The sequence below is a fragment of the Stenella coeruleoalba genome (assembly GCF_951394435.1).
Source record: "Stenella coeruleoalba genome assembly, chromosome: 2".
In the NCBI taxonomy this organism is placed as follows: Eukaryota; Metazoa; Chordata; class Mammalia; order Artiodactyla; family Delphinidae; genus Stenella; species Stenella coeruleoalba.
This window is the reverse complement of record NC_137147.1, coordinates 141938636-141962189: the sequence shown is the minus strand read 5'-3', so window position 1 is coordinate 141962189 and position 23554 is coordinate 141938636. Positions and strand designations below refer to the sequence as shown.

Genomic DNA, 23554 nt, shown 5'->3' with positions numbered 1-23554 from the left:
ATGGAGTTGTGGTGGGGAGGGAGGTCCAAGAGGGAGGGGATATAGGTATACATATAGCTGATTCACTTCATTGTACAGCAGAAACTCACACAACGTTGTAAAGCCATTATACTCCAATTAAAAAAAGAGCTTTCCCTTAAATTCAAAGGAATCACCACACCCACCCCTAACCTCTCCCTTTTCCTGTGCCTCTTATTAACAACCTCATCACGCACCAACTACCCAAGCTAAAACAAACCAAGGTGTCACTGCCTCATCCGTCTCCCTCTCCCCCACAGCTAACTGGTCACCAAATCCTGGTCTAACCTCCCTTTTCCCTCCCATTGCCTTGGCTCAGGCTCTCATCACTCTCAACTGTTTCTGTAATAGCTTCCCCTCTCCAGCCTTCCCACTTCCAGTGCTCTCTCCCTCCTCTTCTTCCTCCATCCTGAAGCCATAATTATCTTCCTGAATATCCAATATGATCATTAAACATGTTTGGTGGTTCTCCATTGCCTTGAATCAAGGTACTCTCCTTGGGATGGCATTCAAGGTCTCCATTATTAGGTCCTGATTCATATTTCCAGCTCCAAATGCAGCTAATTCTCTCTTCATGTGATTTGTACTTTGACTGTGTGAGACAAGTTTGCCTTCCCGAGACACATCATAGATGGTCATGCTTATATTCCTTTACTTCTGCTGTGCCCTTTGCCTGGAACTCTTTTGCCAGTTTCTCTACTAGCACCCCACCTTCCACATCCCCCAAAGGAGGCAGAATTAATTCCTGCCTCCAATGTGTTGCCTTGTGCCTCTCTGCTAGCTCTTATCAGACTTTATTAGAATCAGTTGCTCACACATCAATCGCCTACTAGTAGCCTACGATGAGTCCCTTACCGGCACAGAACAGTCTAATTTACCTTTCTACCTCCAGCACCTAGAACAAATACTAGGTAGATAATAAGTCCTCATTAACTGTGTCCTGAATGCTGGCTTTAAGGATCATATGGTCTTGGGGATCATTCCCCGTTATCTTCTCTTCCACCCAAGTCCCCACCCTACCGCAATTCATTGCCTGTGGTGGGCAAGTTACTTCCTCTCCTTGAGTCTCAACTTCTTCAATGAAATGAAGGACTTGGACCAAGCACCCGCTACCCACTTCTCAAACTTGACTGTGTATCAGAATAACCTAGGGTGCTGGGTAACAATGCAGATTTCCGGACTCCACTCCCTTGGTCTGGCGTGGTGCCCTGGAACCTATATTTCTGTGAAAGCGCAGGAGGCTGCCTCATAATGCACAGCCAGAATTGGGAACTCCTGGCCTGGCAGGTTCTCGAGAACCCTGATCTCGCCTCGGGCTCCAGCATCCGACGAGGGCAGATTCTCAGCCCAGCACCCGCCTGCACACCCCCCACACCCCCCGCGAGCAACGGGGCCGCCTAGTCCAGGCAGTGTGACTCCGATGCCAGCAGGCGCAGAGCGGGCGGCGGGGCGGGTGGAGGAGCATGTGGGAGCCCGGCCCCCGCGGGGCCCCAGTGCAGGCATTCGGCTGCCGGGCGGGGTCAGGGCCCTGAGAGCCGCTCGCTCGGCGGCAGGAGTAAGTGGGACCATCTGCTCCACTCCGCAAAGGTCATCGCTTTGTGTCAAGCTCCCATCCCCCCCTCGCTCCTCCCCCACCTTCCCCTCTTTGCCCTTTGACTCCCGGGACTCCAAAGAAAAAAGCACTTGAGGTCCTGATGAAAGTGGGAGTGTGATGGGGAGCGACGACGGCCGCCGGAGCTCGGGGCCCGCGCAGAGCCGGGCCTGCTCCGAAGGAGAGCGCGGCGGGCGGCTGCGGGACGAGGAGGACCGGCCGCGTCCCGTCCGCGGGGCCCGGGCCTGAGCCGGCGGCGCGGCTCCCGAGGGAGGCGGCGCCGGTTCCCACAGCCGGCCGGGCCGCCGGGCCCCTTTGAAGTGGCCGCAGCTGCACACCCCGACCCGCGGCTAATCCCCGCCGACGCGGGCGTCCTCGCCCCCCCGCATAGCAATAGTGTCCGCGCTGAATGGCGCTGGCTAATTACCTCGCTCGCACCGCCGCGGGTGAATGAGAGAATCCGGCATTGTGCGCGGCGAATGGAGAAAATAAGACAGCCATTGTCCTCGCAAGCCAAACGAGGGTTTGATGTCGCTGGGGCGAGCGAGGCACCATTTCCCGCCACCCCCTCCCCCCGGCGGGGGCAAATTCCCCGGCTGGGCCCGGGTCCGGGAGGACCGGGCTGGCCCGGGGAAACTGAGGAAGCAGGTCCGGTCTCCCCGGGAAAGAATCCCTCCGCCTCCCGTGGAAGCCCAGCGGGCGGACACATGACAGCCCGGGGCTCCCCTCTCCACCAGCAGATTCTTAGCGGCACCTACTGCAGTCGCCCGGTTCTGTGCCCGACTTAGAAAAAAAAAAAAAAACAGCAAAAAAACAGGCACGGCCCTGCCTTCGACAGCCTAATTAGATTTCGTTGGGAACACATGGAACAATCGGAGGAGTCGGGGATTTGTATCCCTCAGTGCTCAACTGTGTGCCACCAGCTGAAAGGGCTGGAGAAGTTCAGAGAATGGCTGGGAGAGATGTGAGGAGAGGAACAAGACCCTGAAAAGAAGGGGCAGGAAGATGGGGAGCTGTGGGGAGCCTGGACTGAGGAAAGGACTGGCACCTTGGATAATTTGGACCTCCCCTTTCCAACCATTTCCCTCTTCTGGGAGGAAGAGGGAAATGGTTGGAAAGGGGAGGTCCAAATTATCCAAGGTCTGCAGAGCCAGGTTTCAGGATTCGGAGGTAATGCCGGAAGCACGGAGGCCACTGTTTTGATTCAAGAAAGGTCCCGATGAGAATGGTGGATGGAAAGGTAAGATTGGAGTTCCAACCACTTGCCTATGGAAGCCGACTCATTATCAGGAACCGGACTAGCCTCAGGCATTTCCTTTTTTTCCTGTATAAGGATGTGAGGGGCTCAGCTTAGAAATCAGCACTAAAGGAAATCACGATGCACATGGACAAGCTGATGATCACACTCTTTATGCATTCAACAGTTTCTGTGCCTTATCAGGCTGCCTTCTCTTCACAGTCACCACCAAGTAAGGTTGCTTTTTGGTGGGGCGGGAAGAGGAGATTACATCCTTCAAGATCAGGAGGTGTCTTATCTTTCTGTCCCTCAGAGTACTCAGCTCAGAGGCAGGTAGGTATAGGACAGATGCTCTTGGAGATGTGCTGATTTGAGAACTGACCTGCTTTAATATCCTTCAGTTCCAGTATCCTTTTCCTGGAAGCACGTACTTCCTAATCCCTTCTGATGGGCTCTTAGACTATTTCTGCCTAAAGGAGGAATGTCATACATAAGATCCAATGTTCTATCAGGCTTCTCAAGTGATAAAAAGGTCTGTTGCTCAGATCAACAGTAGGCTGTTGGGCTGACCCAGTAGCCCTTAGCTAGCACCGCTTACAATGCATATTACAGTAGAGCTCTTTCTAAGGCAGCAATCTTTTCTAACGTTCTAATGTCCATGTTACCACGACTAGATTATAAGCCCTTTGTGGGCAGCCCATAACTAGAGTCTGAAACAGGACCATCCATCCATCCATCCATTTATCAGAGAATAAAATTAAAGAATGGATAACACATAACACTTGTTCAGGGACTAAACAGCAGCCAAAATGGTTCCTTGTTTTGACTGATCAACCACATTAACATTACCTAGCACTGGTTGTAACAGTGATACATGAAAAGCATGCTTTTTAAAAGGAGAGAAAAATCTAAGTATAGGTCATTGTTTTTCTAACCCAACTCTGAATCAGGGTTTAATTTAACCCTGGTCATAACCTCCAATATGATCATAATGTTTTTCTTTATAATTCTCCTAAATCTGCATCTTAGAGTCATATTTCTTCTGCCTAAGGCTCTAGAATCTTAAGCCCACCTGCTGCCGCTGAACTACTCCCCTGCTTAGGCCCTTCCGCCTACTTAGTTGATCTGCCTAGTTAGTCGGTTTAAAGAACTCCAAAACAAAACAAAAAGATAAAGCGGAGATGCTGTGGATGTGGTAGATGTAGGAAGCCTGGAGCCCCACCAATCTGACTTTTCTCTTTCCCCCATCTCCAGCCCCTGAGTCCCCTCCACAGACCCAAGGACCCTTAGGAATGATGCTTAAAGTCCCCTCATCTAGAGAAAAGAAAGGGCTTATCCAAGGAAGCAACAGCTAGTTGGTAGTAATCAGAGATCATTCTAATGCTATACAGGCAACTAGCTTCATTTTACAAGACTAAAATGACCATTCAAACAGAAACTACAATTGTTATTATGTATTACTATACGTGTGTCTTTATGGTTTGTCCAGATTTCAACAAGAGTGCCTGAATGTCTAATCCCCAGAAAATTATACTTTGGAAATGATCCTCTATTCATAAAACATGAGGAGCCTCCAGGCCCAAATTAGAGATTCAATACTTTTAACTAAAAAAGTGCTTTTTTTTAAAGGAAGCCTGTTTCTCCTCGCATCTCTTCTTTCCCCAAACCCAAGACCATAAGTAACTTTAAAAATAATGCTCCATGGGTGACTATTTTGATAAGAAGATAATGAGTATAATAATGAGAGTGTGTTTTTTCTCCTCTTATCCATTCCCACAGCAACATGCATTCACAGGATGCTTTGATTTATCATGGTTATGACTTTTCAAGGTAACAGGAAGGTAGGCATGTATATGCAGGTATAGTCCTTCCAGAGAGGATGCACATGAAGCTCGAGGGAAGAGGGACACTTCCCAGCATGGAACTGGCCTGTTAGCTATTCCCGAGTGAGGCCAATGGTCTGGCATCCTGGGACTTTCTATAGCTTGCCTGGAAGGGTGTTCCACCCTGAGGTGACTGAGTACCAGCAGCCACCTCTCCTGGGGTGGCACACCGGGATCTGAACTCACCAGGCCAACCCCTTCCCATTCAGCACTCAGTCATGGCACCTGCAGCTCAGTCCAGTCCCAATCCTCCCCCAAGTGGTCAGCAGTGCGACCCTGGAAGGGAACAGAATAGGGAGATAGGGGTGCCTTTTTTTTTTTTTTTTTTTTGCGGTACGTGGGCCTCTCACTGTTGTGGCCTCTCCCGTTGCGGAGTACAGGCTCCGGACGCGCAGGCTCAGCGGCCATGGCTCATGGGCCCAGCTGCTCCGTGGCATGTGGGATCCTCCCGGACCGGGGCACGAACCCGCGTCCCCTGCATCGGCAGGCGGACTCTCAACCACTGCGCCACCAGGGAAGCCCAGGGGTGCCTTTTAAGACTAGAAGAAGCTGGATTAGGAGACTCAGGATACAGTTAGATGCAGACATGGCTGCTCTCAGCTCCTGACAGTAGGGACTCGGAAACCTTCGGAGACTGGTTTAGGTGAAACCACCCAGTAGGCCCTTGAGTAATATCTGACTCAGTTTTACCTGCCCTCCCCCAAGTCCAGGCTGTTGAGCTCCAGAGGATGGGTGTTCCTACCCTCCTTTTCATATGCCCACAGCTCCCCATTCTCACCCTCCCCAGGCACCAACTCCAGGCCAAGCCATGTGTTTAGCGCTGAGGATGCACAGAGGAGCTATAGCCCCTCCTGCCAAGGACTGTGCAAACCAGTGGAACAAGCTATATACTCACTGTCCCAGAACAGACCAGTGTCTTCTGGTTCTCCCCACCCCAAAAGAGCAAAGCTGGGCATACAGCTCAATGAATCCTTCTTGAATTGATGTAATAAAAGCTATATAGCTTTATTTCAGGAAAGCCTTGATCCCATCAACCTTACGCTTACCAGCCTTGCTTGTAATAATCTTGATTTTGTCACAGATGGGAAAATGATTTGAGAAGCAAAATCAGAAACACAGGAGAGCAGGAATAACAAACAGGCTCAATCCTGAGGCTCATTCTATGTAATATCATTATTGGTCTTCTGATATAGTGGAATCAAGAATATTCTAACCCAATCTTCAAGTGGGACTAATTTAGACAGGGTTTTCTCTAAGGTACCAGAGGTCTGGAATACAATTTTAAGAGACCTCAAAACAATTAGGGTGGGCTTCCCTGGTGGCGCAGTGGTCGAGAGTCTGCCTGCCAATGCAGGGGACACGGGTTTGAGCCCTGGTCTGGGAAGATCCCATGTGCCACGGAGCAACTAGGCCCGTGAGCCACAGCTACTGAGCCTGCGCGTCTGGAGCTTGTGCTCCGCAACAAAAGAGGCCGCGACAGTGAGAGGCCCACGGACCACGATGAAAAGTGGCCCCCACTTGCCGCAACTAGAGAAAGCCCTCGCACAGAAACGAAGACCCAACACAGCCAAAAATAAAATAAATAAATAAATTAAAAGATGCCTCTCTTTAAAAAAAAAAACAATTAGGGTGAGGGGAATTACTAGAGAAAGAAGGTGACATTCCATATAAGCTGGGATATAAAAGGCAAAACAAAGATAACCCAGAGGGGGTGGGGGGCGAGGTGAGGAAGAAACAAGCCAGATGTGAAGATGGCAGAAGAAGATCCAAGAACTGTTTATCACAAGCCAAATACTGGGTTTCAGTTTTCTAAGATCCTGGCTCTGAAGTTAGAGCCCAAATCCCATTTGGCCAATCAGCACATTGGAAAGAGCATCTGACCGCTTTCAGTCCAGTTCTGTACACCCAGGACTTGGGTCAAGGCCCTCTCTCTGGATCTCAGCTTCCACAGCAGTGATGTAAGAAACATGGGCAAGAGGCTGGGGGAGAGGGGGTGTAGGGTCAGGGTGAATCAGCAAAACCTGGAAAGCTCCCCTCTCCCCATTCCTGCCTGCCCCTCGGTGAGTGCACTCCCAAGCACTGTGAGGGCCACAAGCACCCTTCTCTGTTCAGTCTGCCATTCTATGAAGGCTCTGGGACCTGCTCTGCTTCCTTTCCCTAGTAGAGCTTGCCTGTTCAAAGGTTTGCCCACAAACTTTTGTCCATCTCCCGCCCCATGTCAGAAATCCCTGGCCTATACCCCAAGCCAATTGGGAGGAAGGGGTCTGGGAACCCGAGACCTCCACTCTCCGGTTCCATTTTGCTCCCCAAGACCAGCTGGAGGCCACCGGTTAGTGGGAGCCAGTTCCCGAGTTACCAGGTGAAGCCTAGGGAAATAGGGACCCCGAGGCACCATGCTGGAGCTCCAGCGAGGACACACGCGCATTCGCAGGCCACAGATACTCATACGCACTTGCACACGCATACGCGTTCTCACAGCCACAGACACACGGGGCTTGGTGACCTGACAGCTCAGAGACAGCGCAGCGCGGTAAGGTTAATGGAATGCGCATCGATTCTGCCGCGTGTTGGCCAGCAGAGCCAGCCGGGCCTCCTGGAGAAGCAGCCTCGCTTGGTGCTGGAGGTGGGGGGCATCCCTCTTCCCCGACGCAAGAGAGAAGGGTTGTTTTTCGGAGCGCGGCTACCATCCCCCCCACCCCCCCACCCCCCCACCCCCGGTCCACTCTCCTCCCACCGTGCTCTCCCCAGGGCGGAGAGCCAGTCCCTGCGAAGGATGGGCGAGCACGCCGCCACACCCCGCCTGGGCTGTGAGGACCCTGCCGGCCACTTCGGACACATGCGCTGCCGGGAGCCAGGCAGGCGGCGACCGGGCTGGGGGAGCAACACAGGGTGAGGATGACAAGAGAGCTTTGCTGCAGAACTTTGATCCCGATATTTCAAAAAGGAGGAGGCCAAGCCCAGCGCAGGAGAGAGGGGAGTGGGAGAGGGAGATGGAGGAGACAGCTAGAGCCAGCCTGGGGACAGGTAGAGAGGAGAGCCGGGGAGGAGGGAACGGGGTTCAAGACAAAACAAGTCAGTGTCTCAGCATTTTAGACGTGGGAAGGGACTTTAGGAACCTTGCAATCTGGTCCTCTCCACACTACCTTCCACCTATGGGGAAACTGAGGTCCAGGAAGGTGAACTTTGGATTTTGTGGGTTCCAAGTCACACAGGGATGAGTTGAATATTTACATATTAAAAGCAGCTTCTTGTTGAAGTGGGAGCCAAGGAGGGCATGGAAGTAATGATGGTGTCCATGTCAAGGCCAGGCTCCTCCCATGACCCTCAGTCAATAATGGTGAGGCCAGAAGAGATGTCCCCTCCAAACCAGTCTAAGTCAGGAACCTCCCGTAAAGTCCGGTCTCCAAGACTCAGCCCTCCCCCTAGCTTCTCTGCCCTGCTGACACCAATGCCCTCTGAAGCCTGAATAAAGGGTGCCTCCACTGGTGGATGGGGGGCATAACCCTACATTCTACAAATGCCCGGACCCTCCTCATCCTCTCGCCTTTGAAAGACGGGCAGGGCAGTGCTCCCTCCCATTTCCCACCAAGACAAACTGAGGCCCAACAGCTTTAAGGGAAGGAGGAAACTTGAACCCAGAGCCGGTCGTCAGTGCAAGTCTATCTGCATCTCACACTGGCTCCAGCTCCCTGAGGGTGTCTGTAGTCCCACCACAGTCCCACAGCAAGAGCAAGCGGGATTCTATTACAGGCAGGGTTTGGGGATGAATTCTAGGTTGTCCTTGATTTCTCCCCACACAAGTGCCGTCTTTGCAGACACCATTCCAGGTGGGAAAGGGCTAGGTGGGGAGGATGACACGGAGGCAGGTCCATGGTAGGCAGGGCCACAGGCCAAGGCGTATGCCCCATGGAATTATCAGCACCCAAACCAAGAGCCTTCAGGTAGGGATGGGGGCAGGAACCAGGACCTAGCCCAGAAGTCAGGCTGCCGAGAGTGAGGGTGAAGAAACGCTGAGCATCCAGGGCTGCTGCTGGATCCCAAGCGGGTCTGGTCTGCTGCTCCCTCCCCCACCCCCATTCCTGGTTCTCACCCAGAGACCCAAAGTCTGCCCTGTTCTAGGGACCCCAGCCGCAACTGCCCATTCCCCTTGCCAGTAAGGCCCTGTGCCCTCCCAGCAGACACAGCCTGCCCTCCCCGCGGTGCTGCTGGGTTTACCATGAAGCCCGCCATCCAATACATTGTTCAGTGGGGCCAGGGGAGCCAGGGCCTCACACAGACCCCTCACTCAGGTCGGGGTTGTGGCAGAATCTCCCAGGCACCACAGCAGGCAGGGACTGTGGTCGGGGCGGGGACCACAGAACTCCACGAGGTCTTAGGCCAGCTTGCCCAGGCAAGGGGACAGCACAAGGACAGTCAGCAGCCGCTCCTGCATCCTCCAGGCTGATTAGTATCTTCCCTACTACCCAGCCCCCACCTCCAGAACCCCCGGGGAGAAGGATCCTTCCCCGAGCCACACCAGTTCCTCTCCTGTGATTTGTTCTGAATTTTCAAACAAAGAGTAATTATGACAGATGTGGAGCAATCAGCGTCATTATGTGGGAAACAAGAAAGGGAAAGGGAGCTGAGGGGGGCCTCGGGGGGGTGGTGGGGAACGTGTCTTTCCTGTGTCTTTCCTCCTGGAAAGATGTAACTCCCACCTCTATCTCAAGCTCCCCAGTACCCTCCCAGCTTCCTCTCCTGCTGGGAACCCGTACCCAGCCACTCTGTCCAGCCTCACAGGTAGGACAAGACTTCTCTCCGCAGAGCATTCCAGCCTAACTGCTCTCCAGACTCTCCGCAGGCCTCCCGCAGCAGCTGGGGCTGGGGGCATGTAGCCCCGTCTGGCACAGCTGGAAGTGGCTCCCACTTTGGCCAGGGTTCTGAGCTGTTCTCTGTTCCCAACGCTCTGGCACACCCACCCTGCATGTGCCCAGGTACCTGGCTCTATTTCTGAGGCAAAAATACTGATTATGTTCTCAAGGGACTCACCCCCCACTAAGGACACTCAGGCCATTGAATCTGGGGTCAGGTGGACCGGGTTTCAGCTTCTCTACTTACTGTGTACCCTTGGGCAAGTTAACTCACCATTCTGGGCTTCTGTTTACTCATTTGTAAAATGACTAGTAATAGGACTAGTAAAATAGGACTAGTAACACTACCAATGGAAATGCCGTGGGAATTAAGTAAATTAACACACAGAGAGGGCTGAGGACGGTGCAGCCGCATATAACTAGGACCACTCCCACTACTACTGGTTAGTTCATCACCAGCACCAGCACTTAAGTAGCCCTCAAACCACTCAGCTAAGCATACGGGGTGCTGTGGAAACTCAGGCGCTCTCTGAAATATTCCAGAAGCCCATACCCGAGATCTGCTGGCTAACGCTCACATACAGAACTACAACCACAGACAGAGCCTGGGGTAGGGCAGGACACACACAGAAAATCGAAATATATGTGCCAGTCTGCCCTGGAGGGGATATAAAGAGATATCCCCCTTCCCCAACCAGAGAGCAGTGAGGCACTGGGCAAGGCAAGAGACACAAGGGATTCTCTAACCTGCCCAGGCTGGAGGACCAATCACATCCTTAGGCAGGTTACCCCCTTGGGGCCTCAGTTTTCAAGTCTGTAAAATGAGAAGGTGGGACCAGCTGAGCTCCAACGTGTCCCCCGTAGTCTGGATGCCTGTGATTCTACTTAGAGGCTGGGAGGACCTCCAAGGTCCTAGACGAACCAGGAATTTTAGGATTCTTTTGCTGTAGCCTGCAACTCAGTGAAAGGGCTAGAACTTGGTTCTCTCTCCTCCTCCTCTCCATTTAGGTGGTCTGGTCTCCATCTGCCCACCCCAAGTCCCTGGGGCCTCTTGCTAGTCCCCCTCTCACATTCCAATGGCCTTGGGGGCAGCAGCCAGACCAGAAAGTCCAGTTCCTGCCCATTATCACTGCTCCCATCTGCACTGCAACCCAACACCAGCATTCCAGAGAGCAGCCCGGGGGCTGCCCCCACCCACCCACTGTGGTCAGTGTCCGGGCTCAGAGACAGGCCCCGAGCAGGGGCCAGTGTTCTCAGATTCCTCTCCGGGAAGGTGTGCCCCCAGGGAGACTCCGACTTGCTGGGGAGGCCCCAGACCCCTTCCTTCGGGGTCTTCTTTGAACCTCACCCTCTCAGACTCTCCTCTTCCTATCTCTTTGCTCTATGCTGAAGCCTGAGCTCACCTACGTTTGCTCCTGAAACACAGGTATCTCCCTCCAAGCGCAGCAGAGGATGGTGGACACAGGAATTGGAATTGCTACAACTGGAGAAAGAGGCAGGAGGAAGCACAGAACAATAAAGAGAGCCGGAGAGAGGAAGACGGTAGGGCCGGAGAAACGAGGACTGAGGAGTGATAAAGACAGAGACCCTAAACATGGCCTCACAGGAAGGCAGAGGTGGGGCAGAGTGTGGGAGTGTCAAAGACTGAGGAGCCCCGAGACTAAGATGCAGAGAAGAAGAGATGGAGAGTGTGAGCTGGAGCCCTCTGCCTGAATCAGGTGGCGCTGGCCTGGATTAAGCCCGTACTCCCACCCCCTCCATCTCCCTGTGGTCTGGGGTCTGGCCTGCAGTTCCTCCTTGCTCGCCCCTCTTCAGGCCCTTGCTGGGCCCCTGCCTTTCCACTTTCCCTGGGTCACAATGTCATCTGTCCAGTCACCCCTCTTTAGGAAGCCCCCGGGACTGCTCCCATCCATAGAGGTCACTCTCTTTTCTGCTCCTCCCTTGCATTTGAAGGCAGTCACAAAGGGTTAGCCTTTCTTGGAACAGGGTGAACAAAGTTGGGGGCAGGGGAAGCAAGCTCAGAAATCAAAGAACGGTCCTTTGGTGGGGAGGTGGGGGGTTTGGGGCAGGGGAGGGAGGATGGAGGATGGAGCAGCCCTGGCCAGCAGGCTCGGATTGCAGCCAGATTGCTGGCATTCGTCTAATGAGTAAGAAAACTATGGCCTAGACTCCCCAGAGGTACTATGGCCGGGCCCACATGCCCGTCATGTAAGCCCCACGCTCCACCAGTGACCTAAGGCTTTTCCTCCCTCCTCCCTCACTTCAGCTGCAGGACTTAATAGAATTATCTACCACTCCCTCTTGCCCTGCACCAGTTCTGCCCACTCTAGATCTCTAGCCTGGTCACACTGCTCAAGGGAGGAGGGATTCCCGCAGGAGACTCCTTTGAGGAGAGCTGGACCCCAATCGTAAGCCCCGTGCACCTCCTTCAGCACACACCTGTATGCTCAGGTGCCCACAGAGGCCCACGTGGCAATATACACACGCACTACTGGTCTCTACATTTCTTGTTGCAACAAGGCTACGGCCAGAGATCTTAGGGAGGCATAGGTTAGTTACACAGGCTGACATTTTTGGAATCACTTGGTCCAGTTTAAACAAAGACAGCAGTGAGCTGTTTGGTTTTCCATCCTGGGTGCCCTTCTGTTCTACTTTTATTGAAGGCTGTGTTGAACAACCTTCAAGCTGCTGTGAAAAGTCTCTCTTACACACACACACACACACACACACACACACACACACACACACACACACACACACACACACACGGCTGCAGGGACTTTGGAGAGGAGAGGGAAAGGCAATACAAGAAGGCCAGAAGTGAAAAAGTCCTTTCTCCCTGGGGGTGGGGAGGGAATAGGGGGCTAAGGGGGGCTGGGGGCCTGTTTCATTTGCAGGCTGCAAATGCCTCTCCTATTCACCGGCCCACATTCCCAGCCAAGGCGCCCGGCCACGGACAATGCCGGAACAGGAACAGAGAAGATTTGCACATTGTGTTCAAGGGGCCAGCTGGCTGCCTGCGACAGTGGAGCCAAGGTGTGGGAACCAGAAGATTTCGACTTCCACACTCAAGTCCTGCTGGTGGGGTGAGGGGCGGCCCTCCCCCCACAGTTGGGGCCAGTGGGCCTGGGGACACAGCCTTCATCCAGCCAGGGAATAAAGTCCAAGGCAGGAGATCCCGAGGCCCAGGCATGAGGGCTACCAAGCAATTTGGTCTCTGATTCGCACCCCATCTGGTGAGGAAGAGAGAGTCTCAGCTCCTCTAGATAAACACACAGCAGCCGCCACCCCATGATTTTGCTCCGAGTGTGTTATATTCCCCTGCCGATCCTCCCCGTTCACAAGCTTCTGTGCCTATGAGCTATGCTATCAATTACGAGGTAGGGAGAAACAAGAGAGAAAGCAAAAGAGAAGCTGAGAGAGACAGAGCTTTGCACCCAGAAGGCCACATGTTCATTTAGTTTTTACCAAGCTCCACAGGCAGGGGATGTGAGAAATACAAAAGGAAGAGAAGCCCCTTAGGAGCTTAAAATCTAGTTGAGGAGACAGATGGACTATCTAGCCACAAAACAGTTACTTAACAATGCAAGCAGCCCTCACTGAGAGGAGGGCTGAGCCTGAATGCCGCAGCCCACAAGTACTCCCCGCCTTAGGAGCGGGAAGAAGAAATTACTCTAAACTAAGTGGTCTTTGGGGAGGGATCGGGTAAGGGACAGAATAGACTGGGAAAAGGCTCAGGGAAGGCAGGCATGTCCCAAGGACTGACTGGATGGAAAGGAAGCCTTAATACAGTAGAGCAGAGATGAACCTTGGTCCAACTGCTCAATATTACGATGAGAAAAGCAAAGTCCAGAGAGGGTGAGTGGCTTGCCCAGAGCCACAGAGGACTCCTTGTGTCCAGGCAAGGCCCTTTCCATCACACCTCAGAGCTTCTCAGGAACACCAAATGGGGTTGGTCTGTGGAGTACTGACTGGCAGGGAGAAGGCCCCGACCCTCACCCATTTGCACCTACCTCTGCGCCACAGCATACTTACGGGTGACCCGCCTGGCGTGAGAGAAGGCCTTGTCATGGCCACTCACTCATCACACCGGCAGCACCTCAGCTGCAGCGCCTGCTTCCTGCTCTAATGGGTAGGCAGACGCGTGCAAGGGGCAGAGGGGAGACTTCCTCAGGGTTACTTTGGCTGAGCTGCCCCTCAAGGGGGAAAGAAAAGCTTGGGTGACAAAGGCCTCCAGGTGACAAAGGCTTCCAGGGTTACCAGCCATCGTGCCAGGAACCGCTTCCCTGCACATCCCACTGTCTACACTGAGGCCCTCCGGGGTCCCCTCACACAAGCTGTACCACCCGGCAGCTCCAGCCCAAAGTTTTCCCAACCCCCCACCCAGACCTGGTTCCACAGACCTATGCCCAGACCCTGCCCCCAGATCCACACAAGCATGGGTCTTGCTGCTGAAAGAGATTCCAGAGTAGTTGGTTCAGCTGTCCTCCCTCAGACAGGCTGAGAATGATTCAGCCTTTAGGAGTGGGTGACTGAGGGCCTGAGACGTAGGTGACTTACTGGGCTGGAGACAGCAGGGGACTAGAATTGGACTTCCACTCCTCTCACCATACTCCGCTGCCACTTTCTAGGAGTCGGGCTCACCAGTGCCTTCCTGGAACCATCACATCTAAAGGAGCTTAGAACTTCACATTTCTCACCTCTGTTACCTCCCCAGAATAATGATAGTATCTAAGGAACACTTTCTACGTACCCTGCACTGTGCTAAGTTCTTTACGCATATTCTCATAGGTCATCCTCATAGCATTCCTCCTTGCTAAGTATTATTTCCTCCAATTTAAGGATGAGGAAACTGAGACTCAGAGAGTCCAGTTACCCAAGTCCCTCCAGCTGGGGGTGTGTTTGCCTCCAGAGCCCACCCTCATAACCATTGTTGGGTACCCCAATCAGGATGGCCCCAGGCTGCGGGGAAGGCATTCCTGGCTCTTTGAGAGCCCTGCCTGCACTGGAACAGGCTGGTCCTCATCCTAAATTAGCGCTCAATACCTAGCACTAACAGTAATACTTAATGAGCATTTCCTAGAGGCCAAGTCCCGTGCCAGGTGCTTTCCATCCATCACCTCATTTAATCCTCCGACGGCCCTGATAGGCTGATGGGATTATGCTCATTCTTTTCAGATGAGAGCACAAAGACTCAAGAGAATTAAAAGTAACTCTTGCTAAGGACACATCATCAGTGAGTGGCAGAGCTGGGGCTCAGACCCACCTAGGTGCGGCCCTGAAGCCCACATTCTACGGACTTCACTGTGCTGCCCACAGACCCACCCACCCCCACCAGTGATTCTGACATGGGAGGGGGCTCTCCTCCGCACCTGTGGGCCAGCACCATTGGCATCGCCTGGGATCTCGTTAGACCTGCAGAACCCCAGGCCTTGGCCTAGACCTACTGATTCACAATCTGAATTTTATCAAGATCCCCAGGTAACTCACAGGCATAGTCTGAGAAGTCCTGATCTAGATCATCTAGCTCCAGTTTCCCAAGGGGCCTGAGACCAAGAACTGAGGCCAGGAAGTGAGAGGCAGGAAATGCGGGCATCTGCCTGAGGAGAGTTGGGGGTGGGTCTCCCTCCCAATCATCCCCCCTCCTCGTAGCTAGCCCATCCCTCTTTGGAGTCATCCAGACACACAGACCTCAACAGGTGTGAGTCAATGCATGTTCCCACTGGATCGGGTGACCCACATGCCCTTCCTGGAGCCCCTCCAGAGGGATGGCAGAGGGTCTCACAGGCCAGCCAAGCTTCAGACGATGCTCAGAGGCTTGGGAGAATCCCCAGGCCCTCCCACAAAGGGGTTAAAACAGAACAGGTTGTACTCTGGCTCCAATAATTCTACTCCTTGAGAGATTTCCCTAGAGTACTCCCTAACTGAATCTCAGCGCGGGAGAAAGCTGGGGGGCTGGGAGCGGATTCAGGCAGTCTGCTATTGCTGGCAACACGAGTGGAATCACCTTTAAATGAAGAAGAAGGTATTGCCTCCATTACCGAGCGCCTCCTCTGTGCCAGGCAAAGCATGGCGTGTGTTAGTCCTTACAACCATCCTACAAAGCAGGATTATACGCACATTTCACATAATGGTGAGGAAACTGGGCCACGGAGAGATTAACTTGTCCAGGGTCTCATCCTTAACAAGTGTCTCAATTTTCAGCCCCCAAACTATAAACACATGGAACGGCAAGGCAGAGAAACCAGACGTGCTGGAAGCACGAGCGTTCCTAGGACCCTGAGCCACTCTGTCCTAAAAAGGAGATACTTGGAACTAAAGCCCCCAAGGAATCAGCCTGTAGTCTAGCCCATCCTGGGCAGGCCATCTTTCCATGACAGCATCCGAGCCCACTGGGATGGGAGAGGGGGCATTCCCAGCCATCGGCCTCTGGCCCAGAGCTTGGATGCCCCAGCAGACCTGCCCACACTCACCTGGACCCCTAGCTGCCTCACTGGGGTAGTCCACTGGGTGGACTGTGTGTCTGTGAGAGGTGCTTAGCATACCCCCGCCCTGTCAGCCCCTGTAGAGCAGGCAGGAGAATCAGGGGCTCTGGAGGGCACCTCACACCTTTTCAGAAGGCACCCTCCCATGTCACACAACATCTGCCCTGCCTGCGGGCATGCGGGCAGGGAGTTATTACCAAAGGAGAAAACCCAGGCAGCTAATCAGCTTTGGAGGTTCCTAGGGACATCAGCCTATGAAGTAAGAAAAGGGGATCCAGCCACCCGGTTGCTTGGTATCCAAGCATTCCCCATGGGGCCACGAGCCTTGTGGGGGAGAGAGGCCGCATCAGACTGCCCGTGTTTGGAGGCAAACCCCCAGCTGTCCCCAGGACCCCAAAGGATTAACCAAGCTGACCTCGCCCACTGGCCCTTCCCCCAGTCAGAGCCCACAGCTCACTTTTCTTATACTGTTAGGAGTTTAAGGAAGCCAAACATCTTGAAGGTATTACCATTTACAGAAAAGCACATTTACAATTAGCTATATATAAACACCTGGGGATTCATCTCCCAGAATTCTAGGCTGGTGATGCAGGGGCCATCTAACTTTCAGTGTGGACACAAGCCAGGGAGCAGCTCCCTGAGAAGTCTCTTCTCTCCCGCCCGAAAATCTTCCTCGGGTCCCTACACTCCGTCCACGCTTCTCTTCCTCACACCCAGCCATCTGCTCAGAAGCTGCACCAGCCTTCCCCTACACCGCCAGGAGGACCGGGGGATGAGGGGTCGCTGAGCCAGAAGTGATTCAGTCTCAAGGTCCAGGGCTGCCTCCCAGAGAGCTCCATATGGGGGCTTGGATGAGCCTTCCTTAGAACAAAGGGGCATCTTAAACCCAACTAGAGGGCTCCTGCCTCAGAATGATTCATCACTCACCAGCCGTTCAGAGCAACTGTGCAAATGCCCTCAGAGCCAGGAAGAAACTTGTCAGCGATCAGATGGGGAAGAGGCAGCGTGCCACAGGAGCTAAGTGGGACTGTGCAGGGTTCAGAATACCTAGACTGCAGTCCTGGCTCCTCTGCTCACCAGAATGTCACAGATCCCCCTAAATCTCAGTTTTTCCATCTGTAAAAGAGGGATGATAACTGCCTATCTTCCAGTGTCATCACAATGACTAAATGAGATCATTCATGTAAAGCACTTAGGCAGGGAGCCCAGTATGCAGCACCTGCTTTATAAGTATTAGCTAAAATGATTACCAACCAAAGTTAAAGCAACCCCTTTAAGGGACACCCCCCCCCCACACACACACAGAAGCATAGAGATATGGGATGGAGAACATTTTCCACTTGGCAAAACTTTTGCCCTTCCTCAAGAGCAGTGGTTCTCAACCATGACCGCCCACCCTCACAGCCTGCCACCTTCCCAAGATACATAAATAATTTTGGTTTATGTAAAGATTCATTGTTTTGTAACAATGAGTGTATACAGATTAAACAACAACAACAGACTTTTTGCAGGAAAGGGCAGTAAAGCACAGCCATCATTTCATCACCACAATTACTGGTGGCCCAACAGCACAAGCAAAGCACAAGTCTAGAGCTGAAACACCTCTTCTCTCCCAATCTAAAAAGCACACCAAATATCAAGTCACCACAATGTACACTTTAAAAATCTCATAATTTTATTGTCAATTACACCTCAATAAATTTTTTTAAAAGTACACCAGCATGAAGGTGAGTGGGAGTAATGTCATCGTTGTGTTAACCCTGAAATTATTCTATCATATTTTTTGTAAAGCAAATTGTTGACAAGCTTCAGAATGTCATCACCGGTACAGTGAGGTTTTATTCCACCCAAAAGGTTTGAAAGTCAGCACGTAATGAAAAATTGCATGTAACCAAAATTACCCTTCAAAAATCTCTTAAAGGGCTTCCCTGGTGGCACAGTGGTTGAGAGTCCGCCTGCCAGTGCAGGGGACGCGGGTTCGTGCCCGGAAGATCCCACATGCCGCGGAGCGGCTGGGCCCGTGAGCCATGGCCGCTGAGCCTGCACGTGCGGAGCCTGTACTCCGCAATGGGGAGAGGCCACAGCAGTGAGAGGCCCGCGTGCCGCAAAGGAAAAAAAAAAAAAACATCTCTTAAATTACCTCCAAAGTATGACAACTGTTTATATTTAAACACAAAAATCGTACTCAATAGACTGGGATGCTCACAATATACAGGCATATGGAAACTAAGACACACTGACCCAAGAACTGGATAAAGCTTGCCGTCTCTCTCTCCCTCTTCCCACAACAGTGTGTGGCTACATTCTTGTCAAATTGCATTCCAATCAGTTAAATGAGTATAAGATATAATTCCACCACTGCAAATTACTGCTATGCCCCTCTCAACTGACCCATGCTGAGAAATTCGGGTTCCAGAAGCTGCATAAGATGGAACTGCTCCCTCTATCCCCCCAGGGCCTGGAAAAAAAAAAGTAAGGGCACCCACTTACTTGCAGCCTGGATTCGAGCCTTCCGGCTGACCACCAGCCCAAAGCGGTTCTGAGCCACACACTCATAGTCCCCCTCGTCTGAAGGGCTGCCTCCTCCATCCAGCAGGAAGTGGCGGATCATCAACGACCCATTGGCCAGCACGGTGGAGTGGGTACTCTCGGGCAGCTCCACCCCATTCTTCCTCCAGGTGATTCGCACTGGAGGGGTCCCCTCCACCTTGCAGCCCAGCACTACAGGCTGCCCAGGGACTGCAACATCATCGCTTGGCTCCACAGCAAACGCCAGTTCGGCGGAGTGGCCGAGACCTGCATCAGGCGGGGGAGATGAGAGGAAAAGGAGAGGTTAGTGTGGAATGAGCAGACACAGGTGTTCCAAGTTCTCTGGATCTGTGTCCCCATCATTCTGTGATGTTAATAGGAATCTCTATTAATATATAGACCTTTGTGCATCTCATGCAGTATAGTTACTTAATCAACAGACCATCTCAGAGAAATGGATATTGTTTCTACCATCTTTTTTTTATTTGTATCTTTTACAGAAAAGGAAACTGAAACCCAGAGATGTTAAGCAACTTGTTGGAGGCCTCAGAGTTAACAGCTGCAAATCTGGGCTCTAAAAGCAACACTGATTCCAATGCAGCCGCTGCCACTTCTGTGGTCACCCTGGTTAAGCACTGAAGCCTCACAGACTTTCAGGGTGTGACCTCAGGTAAAGTATTCAGCCTCTCCGGGCTTCTCGGTCCTCGTCTGTTTAAATCAGGAACAACAATATGGCTTGCGTTGTAGGGTTGTTAAATATGACTACCAGACTCAAAGGCACTGCACTATGAAAAGTTAAAATTTCTAAACAAATATAAAGTGAGATAGTAATAAATCACTGCTTCATTTTGCTGGCAAAACCATCTGAGGCCTGGTCCGATGCCTGGCAGGGAGAAAGGTGTGTGGGCCCAGTACCAGGTACAGGCTAGGCGATGGTCCAGCTCCACTGCCCCACCCCTAGGATGCTCTGGGTTTTGGTTGCTTTTCTTGTTTTGCCTTTGTCATAGGAGGATGAGGGATACCAAACATCTACTCAGATTTCCCAAAATTTAGAAAGAGGGAGGTTCCTAGAACCTTTACCCCCAGCAACCTCTTCCCTCCTGCAGAAGAGGAAAGAACTGGAAGAGGAGGTGAAAGAAGAGAAGGGAGGAGGGTGGTCAGGGAATCAGAAGAAGCCAGAGAGGAAGGACAAGAGCTCCAATCCCAGGCATGATGCCGAGTCTCCGACTTCTCAAGCGAGCAACTTACCAGACCAGTTACAACTTCACTCCAGGAGGAATGAACCCACCTGGGCTGAAAAGGCATCCACAGACCCCTCCTCACATTTCCAGGGAACTAGCGATCCGGGAGCTGGCCCGTCCCTAACAGACCAGCGCCCTCCCTGGCTGGGGGGAGATGGGGCGGCGGGTGGGGAGAAAGAAGGAGGAAGGCTGGGGTTAGGGGCGTTTCCCCCACCCTCAGGGATAGGTAATTCGTATTTTAAGACATTTGAGGGTCACGCCCCTTCAAATCTCTACCCATCTTTACCAGGAACTGCGTTTCAGCAGCCTCAGTTCCCCACCCCAAGCCCAGTACAGCAACTGGGGGATAAAGTTTCTCCTAGAGGCGGCCGCGATACTCCGCTTCTCCGAGCTAAGAGGGGAGAGGATACTGCCCAGAGGAGTGTCTGTTGAGAACTTGGGGTGGGAGGGGAAGGGACTAGATTTGCGCCCCTCTCCCGTGAGATGGGCCCGTTACAGCCACTGAGGGAACAGGATGGTGGTGACGGAGCTCCGGGCGGCAAAGCCGGCAAACCCCGAGCTCTGCGTGTGCACCCTCCGGGGCAGGGCGGGCACGTGAGCATCCCCACCGTTCGCTAGCCCTCGGTCGGCTTCTCTCCCCTCTTCCTCAGCTCGCGGGGTGTCTCTCGGGTTTCTCCCTCCCCACGCGCGGCCCGCCGGGAATCTTCCTCCTCCTCCTCGTCCTCTCCCTCGCACTCCGCGTCCCAGTCCCGGCTCCAAATCCACGACGTGCTCTCCGCCCAGCGCAGCCCGCTCGGTCCCGGCCTCCGCCCCCGGGGTCTGCCGTCTGCTGCCTCGGCCGCCTCGGGCCACTCTGTGCCCACCCCTGGGCTCCAAGCACCCCAGCGCGCCCCCTCGGACGGGCCTCAGCCCTGTGGTCTCCCATGGCTCGTTTCCCCCTCTCCCCAACTCCAGCCTGCCCGCCGAGCTCCTGCTTTGCCGCGCTCCTTGCTCCTCAGTCCGGGCTCAGGCACTGCCCTGAGTCCTGGAGACGCAGCGGACGGAATGCCGGTCTCTCTTCGGGGGGCTCCATCCTCAGCATTCCCCTGCCGCCCCCGGCAACCCGGCCTCAGCGCCCCGTCCCGTTCGCCTCCCCTTCTCGGGCAAGTCCCTCCGACCCGCAGGTCCGCGCCGCTCTCCCCGGGTCCGCCCCTCGCGCCCGCTTACTCCCTTCTCGCCCTTCCCGGGGCTCGGTCCTCAGCCGCCGGCTCGCGGGCGCCCTAGCTCACCGTCGCTCGGCGCGGGCAGCAGCAGCAACAGCAGCAGAGGCAGCAGGAGCCGGGGCCGGCAGCGCGGGGGCGCGGCGCGCGGAGCAGCCATGGGGCTCGCGGTCCGCTCTGCTCGGCTACGCGCGGCTCTGGGGCCTCTCGCGGCTCACAGCGTCCCGCGGGGCCGGCGCCGGGGCCGAGGCCGGGGCTCCGGCCGGGGCCGAGCCCGGGCGGCTGGGGGCTGGGGCCACATGCCTGCCTAGGAGCGCCGGGGGCGCAGTGGGAGCGCGGCCGCTTGCGCCATCTTGCACCCACCCCGGCGATCTGTCAGCCTCGCCCGGGGTGCGCGCTCCGCACTCGCACCGCCCGCGCCCGCCCCTCCCTCTTCCCGCCGCCTGCCGCCCCCCCTTCCCTCCCCTCCCGGTCCCCTCCCCCAGCCCCCTCTCCCCGGAGGCCCGGTCTGGGGAACAAAAGAGCCGGCGAGCGCTTTAAGCGGCCGGACATTCCCGGCTGCGCGGCGGACGCGCCCCCTGCGCTTTGAACTGGGGCCGGAGCGGCGGGCGCCGTCCTGAGCTGCAGCCCCGTACCCCTCCCCCGCGGACCAGCCCCAGACTTGGGGGCGACTGGGGAAGTGGAGACCCAGCGGACCGCCGAATGGGTCTGGGCTGCGGAGAAACCCGCAAAGCTGCGGGATTCCCTCTGACCCACTCTTTCTGCTGCGCCCTCCTGCACCGTGTCCAAGTCTATATTGTCGAGATAATTCCCTAAAAGCTGCACAAAGTTGTCAAAGATTCGGTTTTCCTTTGGTTTCCGGTCCTTCCAGCCAAAGGCTAGGACGTTTAGCTGCAAGACTGGCCTCTTCAGACTGAAGAGTTCTGCCGCTTGGGTGGACAGAGGTAGGAGAAGTGGGAAGGCAGCTTCATCCCGGGCCCTGGGAGAGCGGAACCAACAGGACAATGAGAACACTTAAGTGACCCGGTTCCGATGTTCTGCCCGCTGTTTAGACCCGCAAACCCAGGCAGTCACTCTTGGAACTCATCTGAGAGATAATCATATCTCCCCTGCTCACTCATAGGGAAATTTAAAGGACACAGGTCATGACAAATAGCCTGGTAACTGGGAAAGCATATTGAAAGTTAAAATTCCCAGTAACATTTCTATGCCACAAAGAAGACTCAAGGTTTCATGTCAGAGAACATAAACGGAGACAGCATCAGTCTCGGGTAAGAAGTGTTATGGAAGATAGGCATGCCTCTTAGGAGATACATCCCCATGCGGGCCCTCAGAGATCTTCAGTCTCGGCCACTCACTATTAAATGATCTTCTGTTGAGTCCAGCATGATGTGCTAGTCCATCAAAATTACTGAGCATCTACTAAGTTCAAGGAGAAGGAGGCTTAAAGAGAGTAGTCTCTGCCTCACTCAGCTATTGGCATTGGACTGGTCTGGGAGAGGAGTAATTACATCTCTCTTTCGATACCAACTCCGGAATCTTGGAGCAGGAATGTTAACCATATATAAAACTAACTTTGGTGCAGATGAGTAAAGAAAAGGCCTCCAGAAATCAGATAAGTTTACTAGTGATGGGGTTTGTGCAGCCCAGGGACTCCTTACTCTGTAGTAGCAACTGGAAGGTGAGCTTGAGAGGCAGGACTTGAGACACACGAGCAAGCAGTAGGAGGCAATGGAGAAATTCAGGGTCGGGCACACTCCGAAGCTCCAAACCAATCTCATTATGAGGAAGGGCAGGAATGATGAGCTTCCATTGGCCATAGGAAAGGGAGGGGAGGGGGGGGCCCTCCCGTGGGCCCAAAGTCCTGGAACTCCCTCCTGCAGGGCTTGAATTCTCAACAACCCCTTCTTGGCTTGTCCTAGACTCAGGAGAGGTCAAATTGGTGTCCTGGGATGCTGTCATTTTAAATTCATTTTGACAAGTGTTTAATTCTTCTTTATCACAACGCTTGCTCTGAGAGTGATATGCAAATAATGGCTATTCTCCTGCATGCAAAATGTGCAGTATCTCTCCCTATGATCTGTCAATTAACTTGGGGCTGGCTCACTAGCCACTTTGGGGGTGGTCCTGGGCAGGGCAGCCTCTGGCTCTTGGTTCCCTGCAGTAGAAAAGCAACCACACTCCAGGCACTGTAAAGATCTTAACAGAGCAGCTGCCAGCTGTGATCCTGAGATGTGTGTGGGGTGTAAGTGTGGAGTTTGGTGTGTGACTATTGTGCTTAGGTTTGAGTTAATGGACACAAGGGTGTTTGTGAAGGTGACAGTGCATGTAGGATGGGTCTCTGAGCTTGTAGGCACAGTGCCCACATGTGTGAACATGCAGCCATGGGCAATTCTGGAGACCAGAGTTAACAAAGAAGAGTTGTTGAGCCCAAATCTCCGGAGTTGGTGGTTCACTCCTCCCTTGCACCCAGGAAAGTTAAAAAATGTGTGTCCAGATGGAAAGAGATCCCCGAAGAGCC

The 23554-nt window shown here is 53.7% G+C and overlaps 1 protein-coding gene across 2 annotated transcripts in view; it reads right to left on the bottom strand.

The window, feature by feature from the left end:
• Positions 1-21330, bottom strand: part of IGDCC3 (immunoglobulin superfamily DCC subclass member 3) — a 42255-nt gene extending 20925 nt beyond the window's left edge. For both annotated transcript variants that reach the window (XM_079913866.1, XM_079913865.1), the window contains exons 1-2: positions 21103-21330; positions 18555-18860 (exon numbers count right to left, since the gene is read on the bottom strand). In XM_079913866.1, coding sequence (XP_079769992.1) covers positions 18555-18860; positions 21103-21193 — 397 coding nt within the window. In that variant the 5' untranslated portion in view covers positions 21194-21330. The remainder of the gene's footprint in view (positions 1-18554; positions 18861-21102) is intronic.
• Between the last annotated feature and the right edge of the window lie 2224 nt (positions 21331-23554).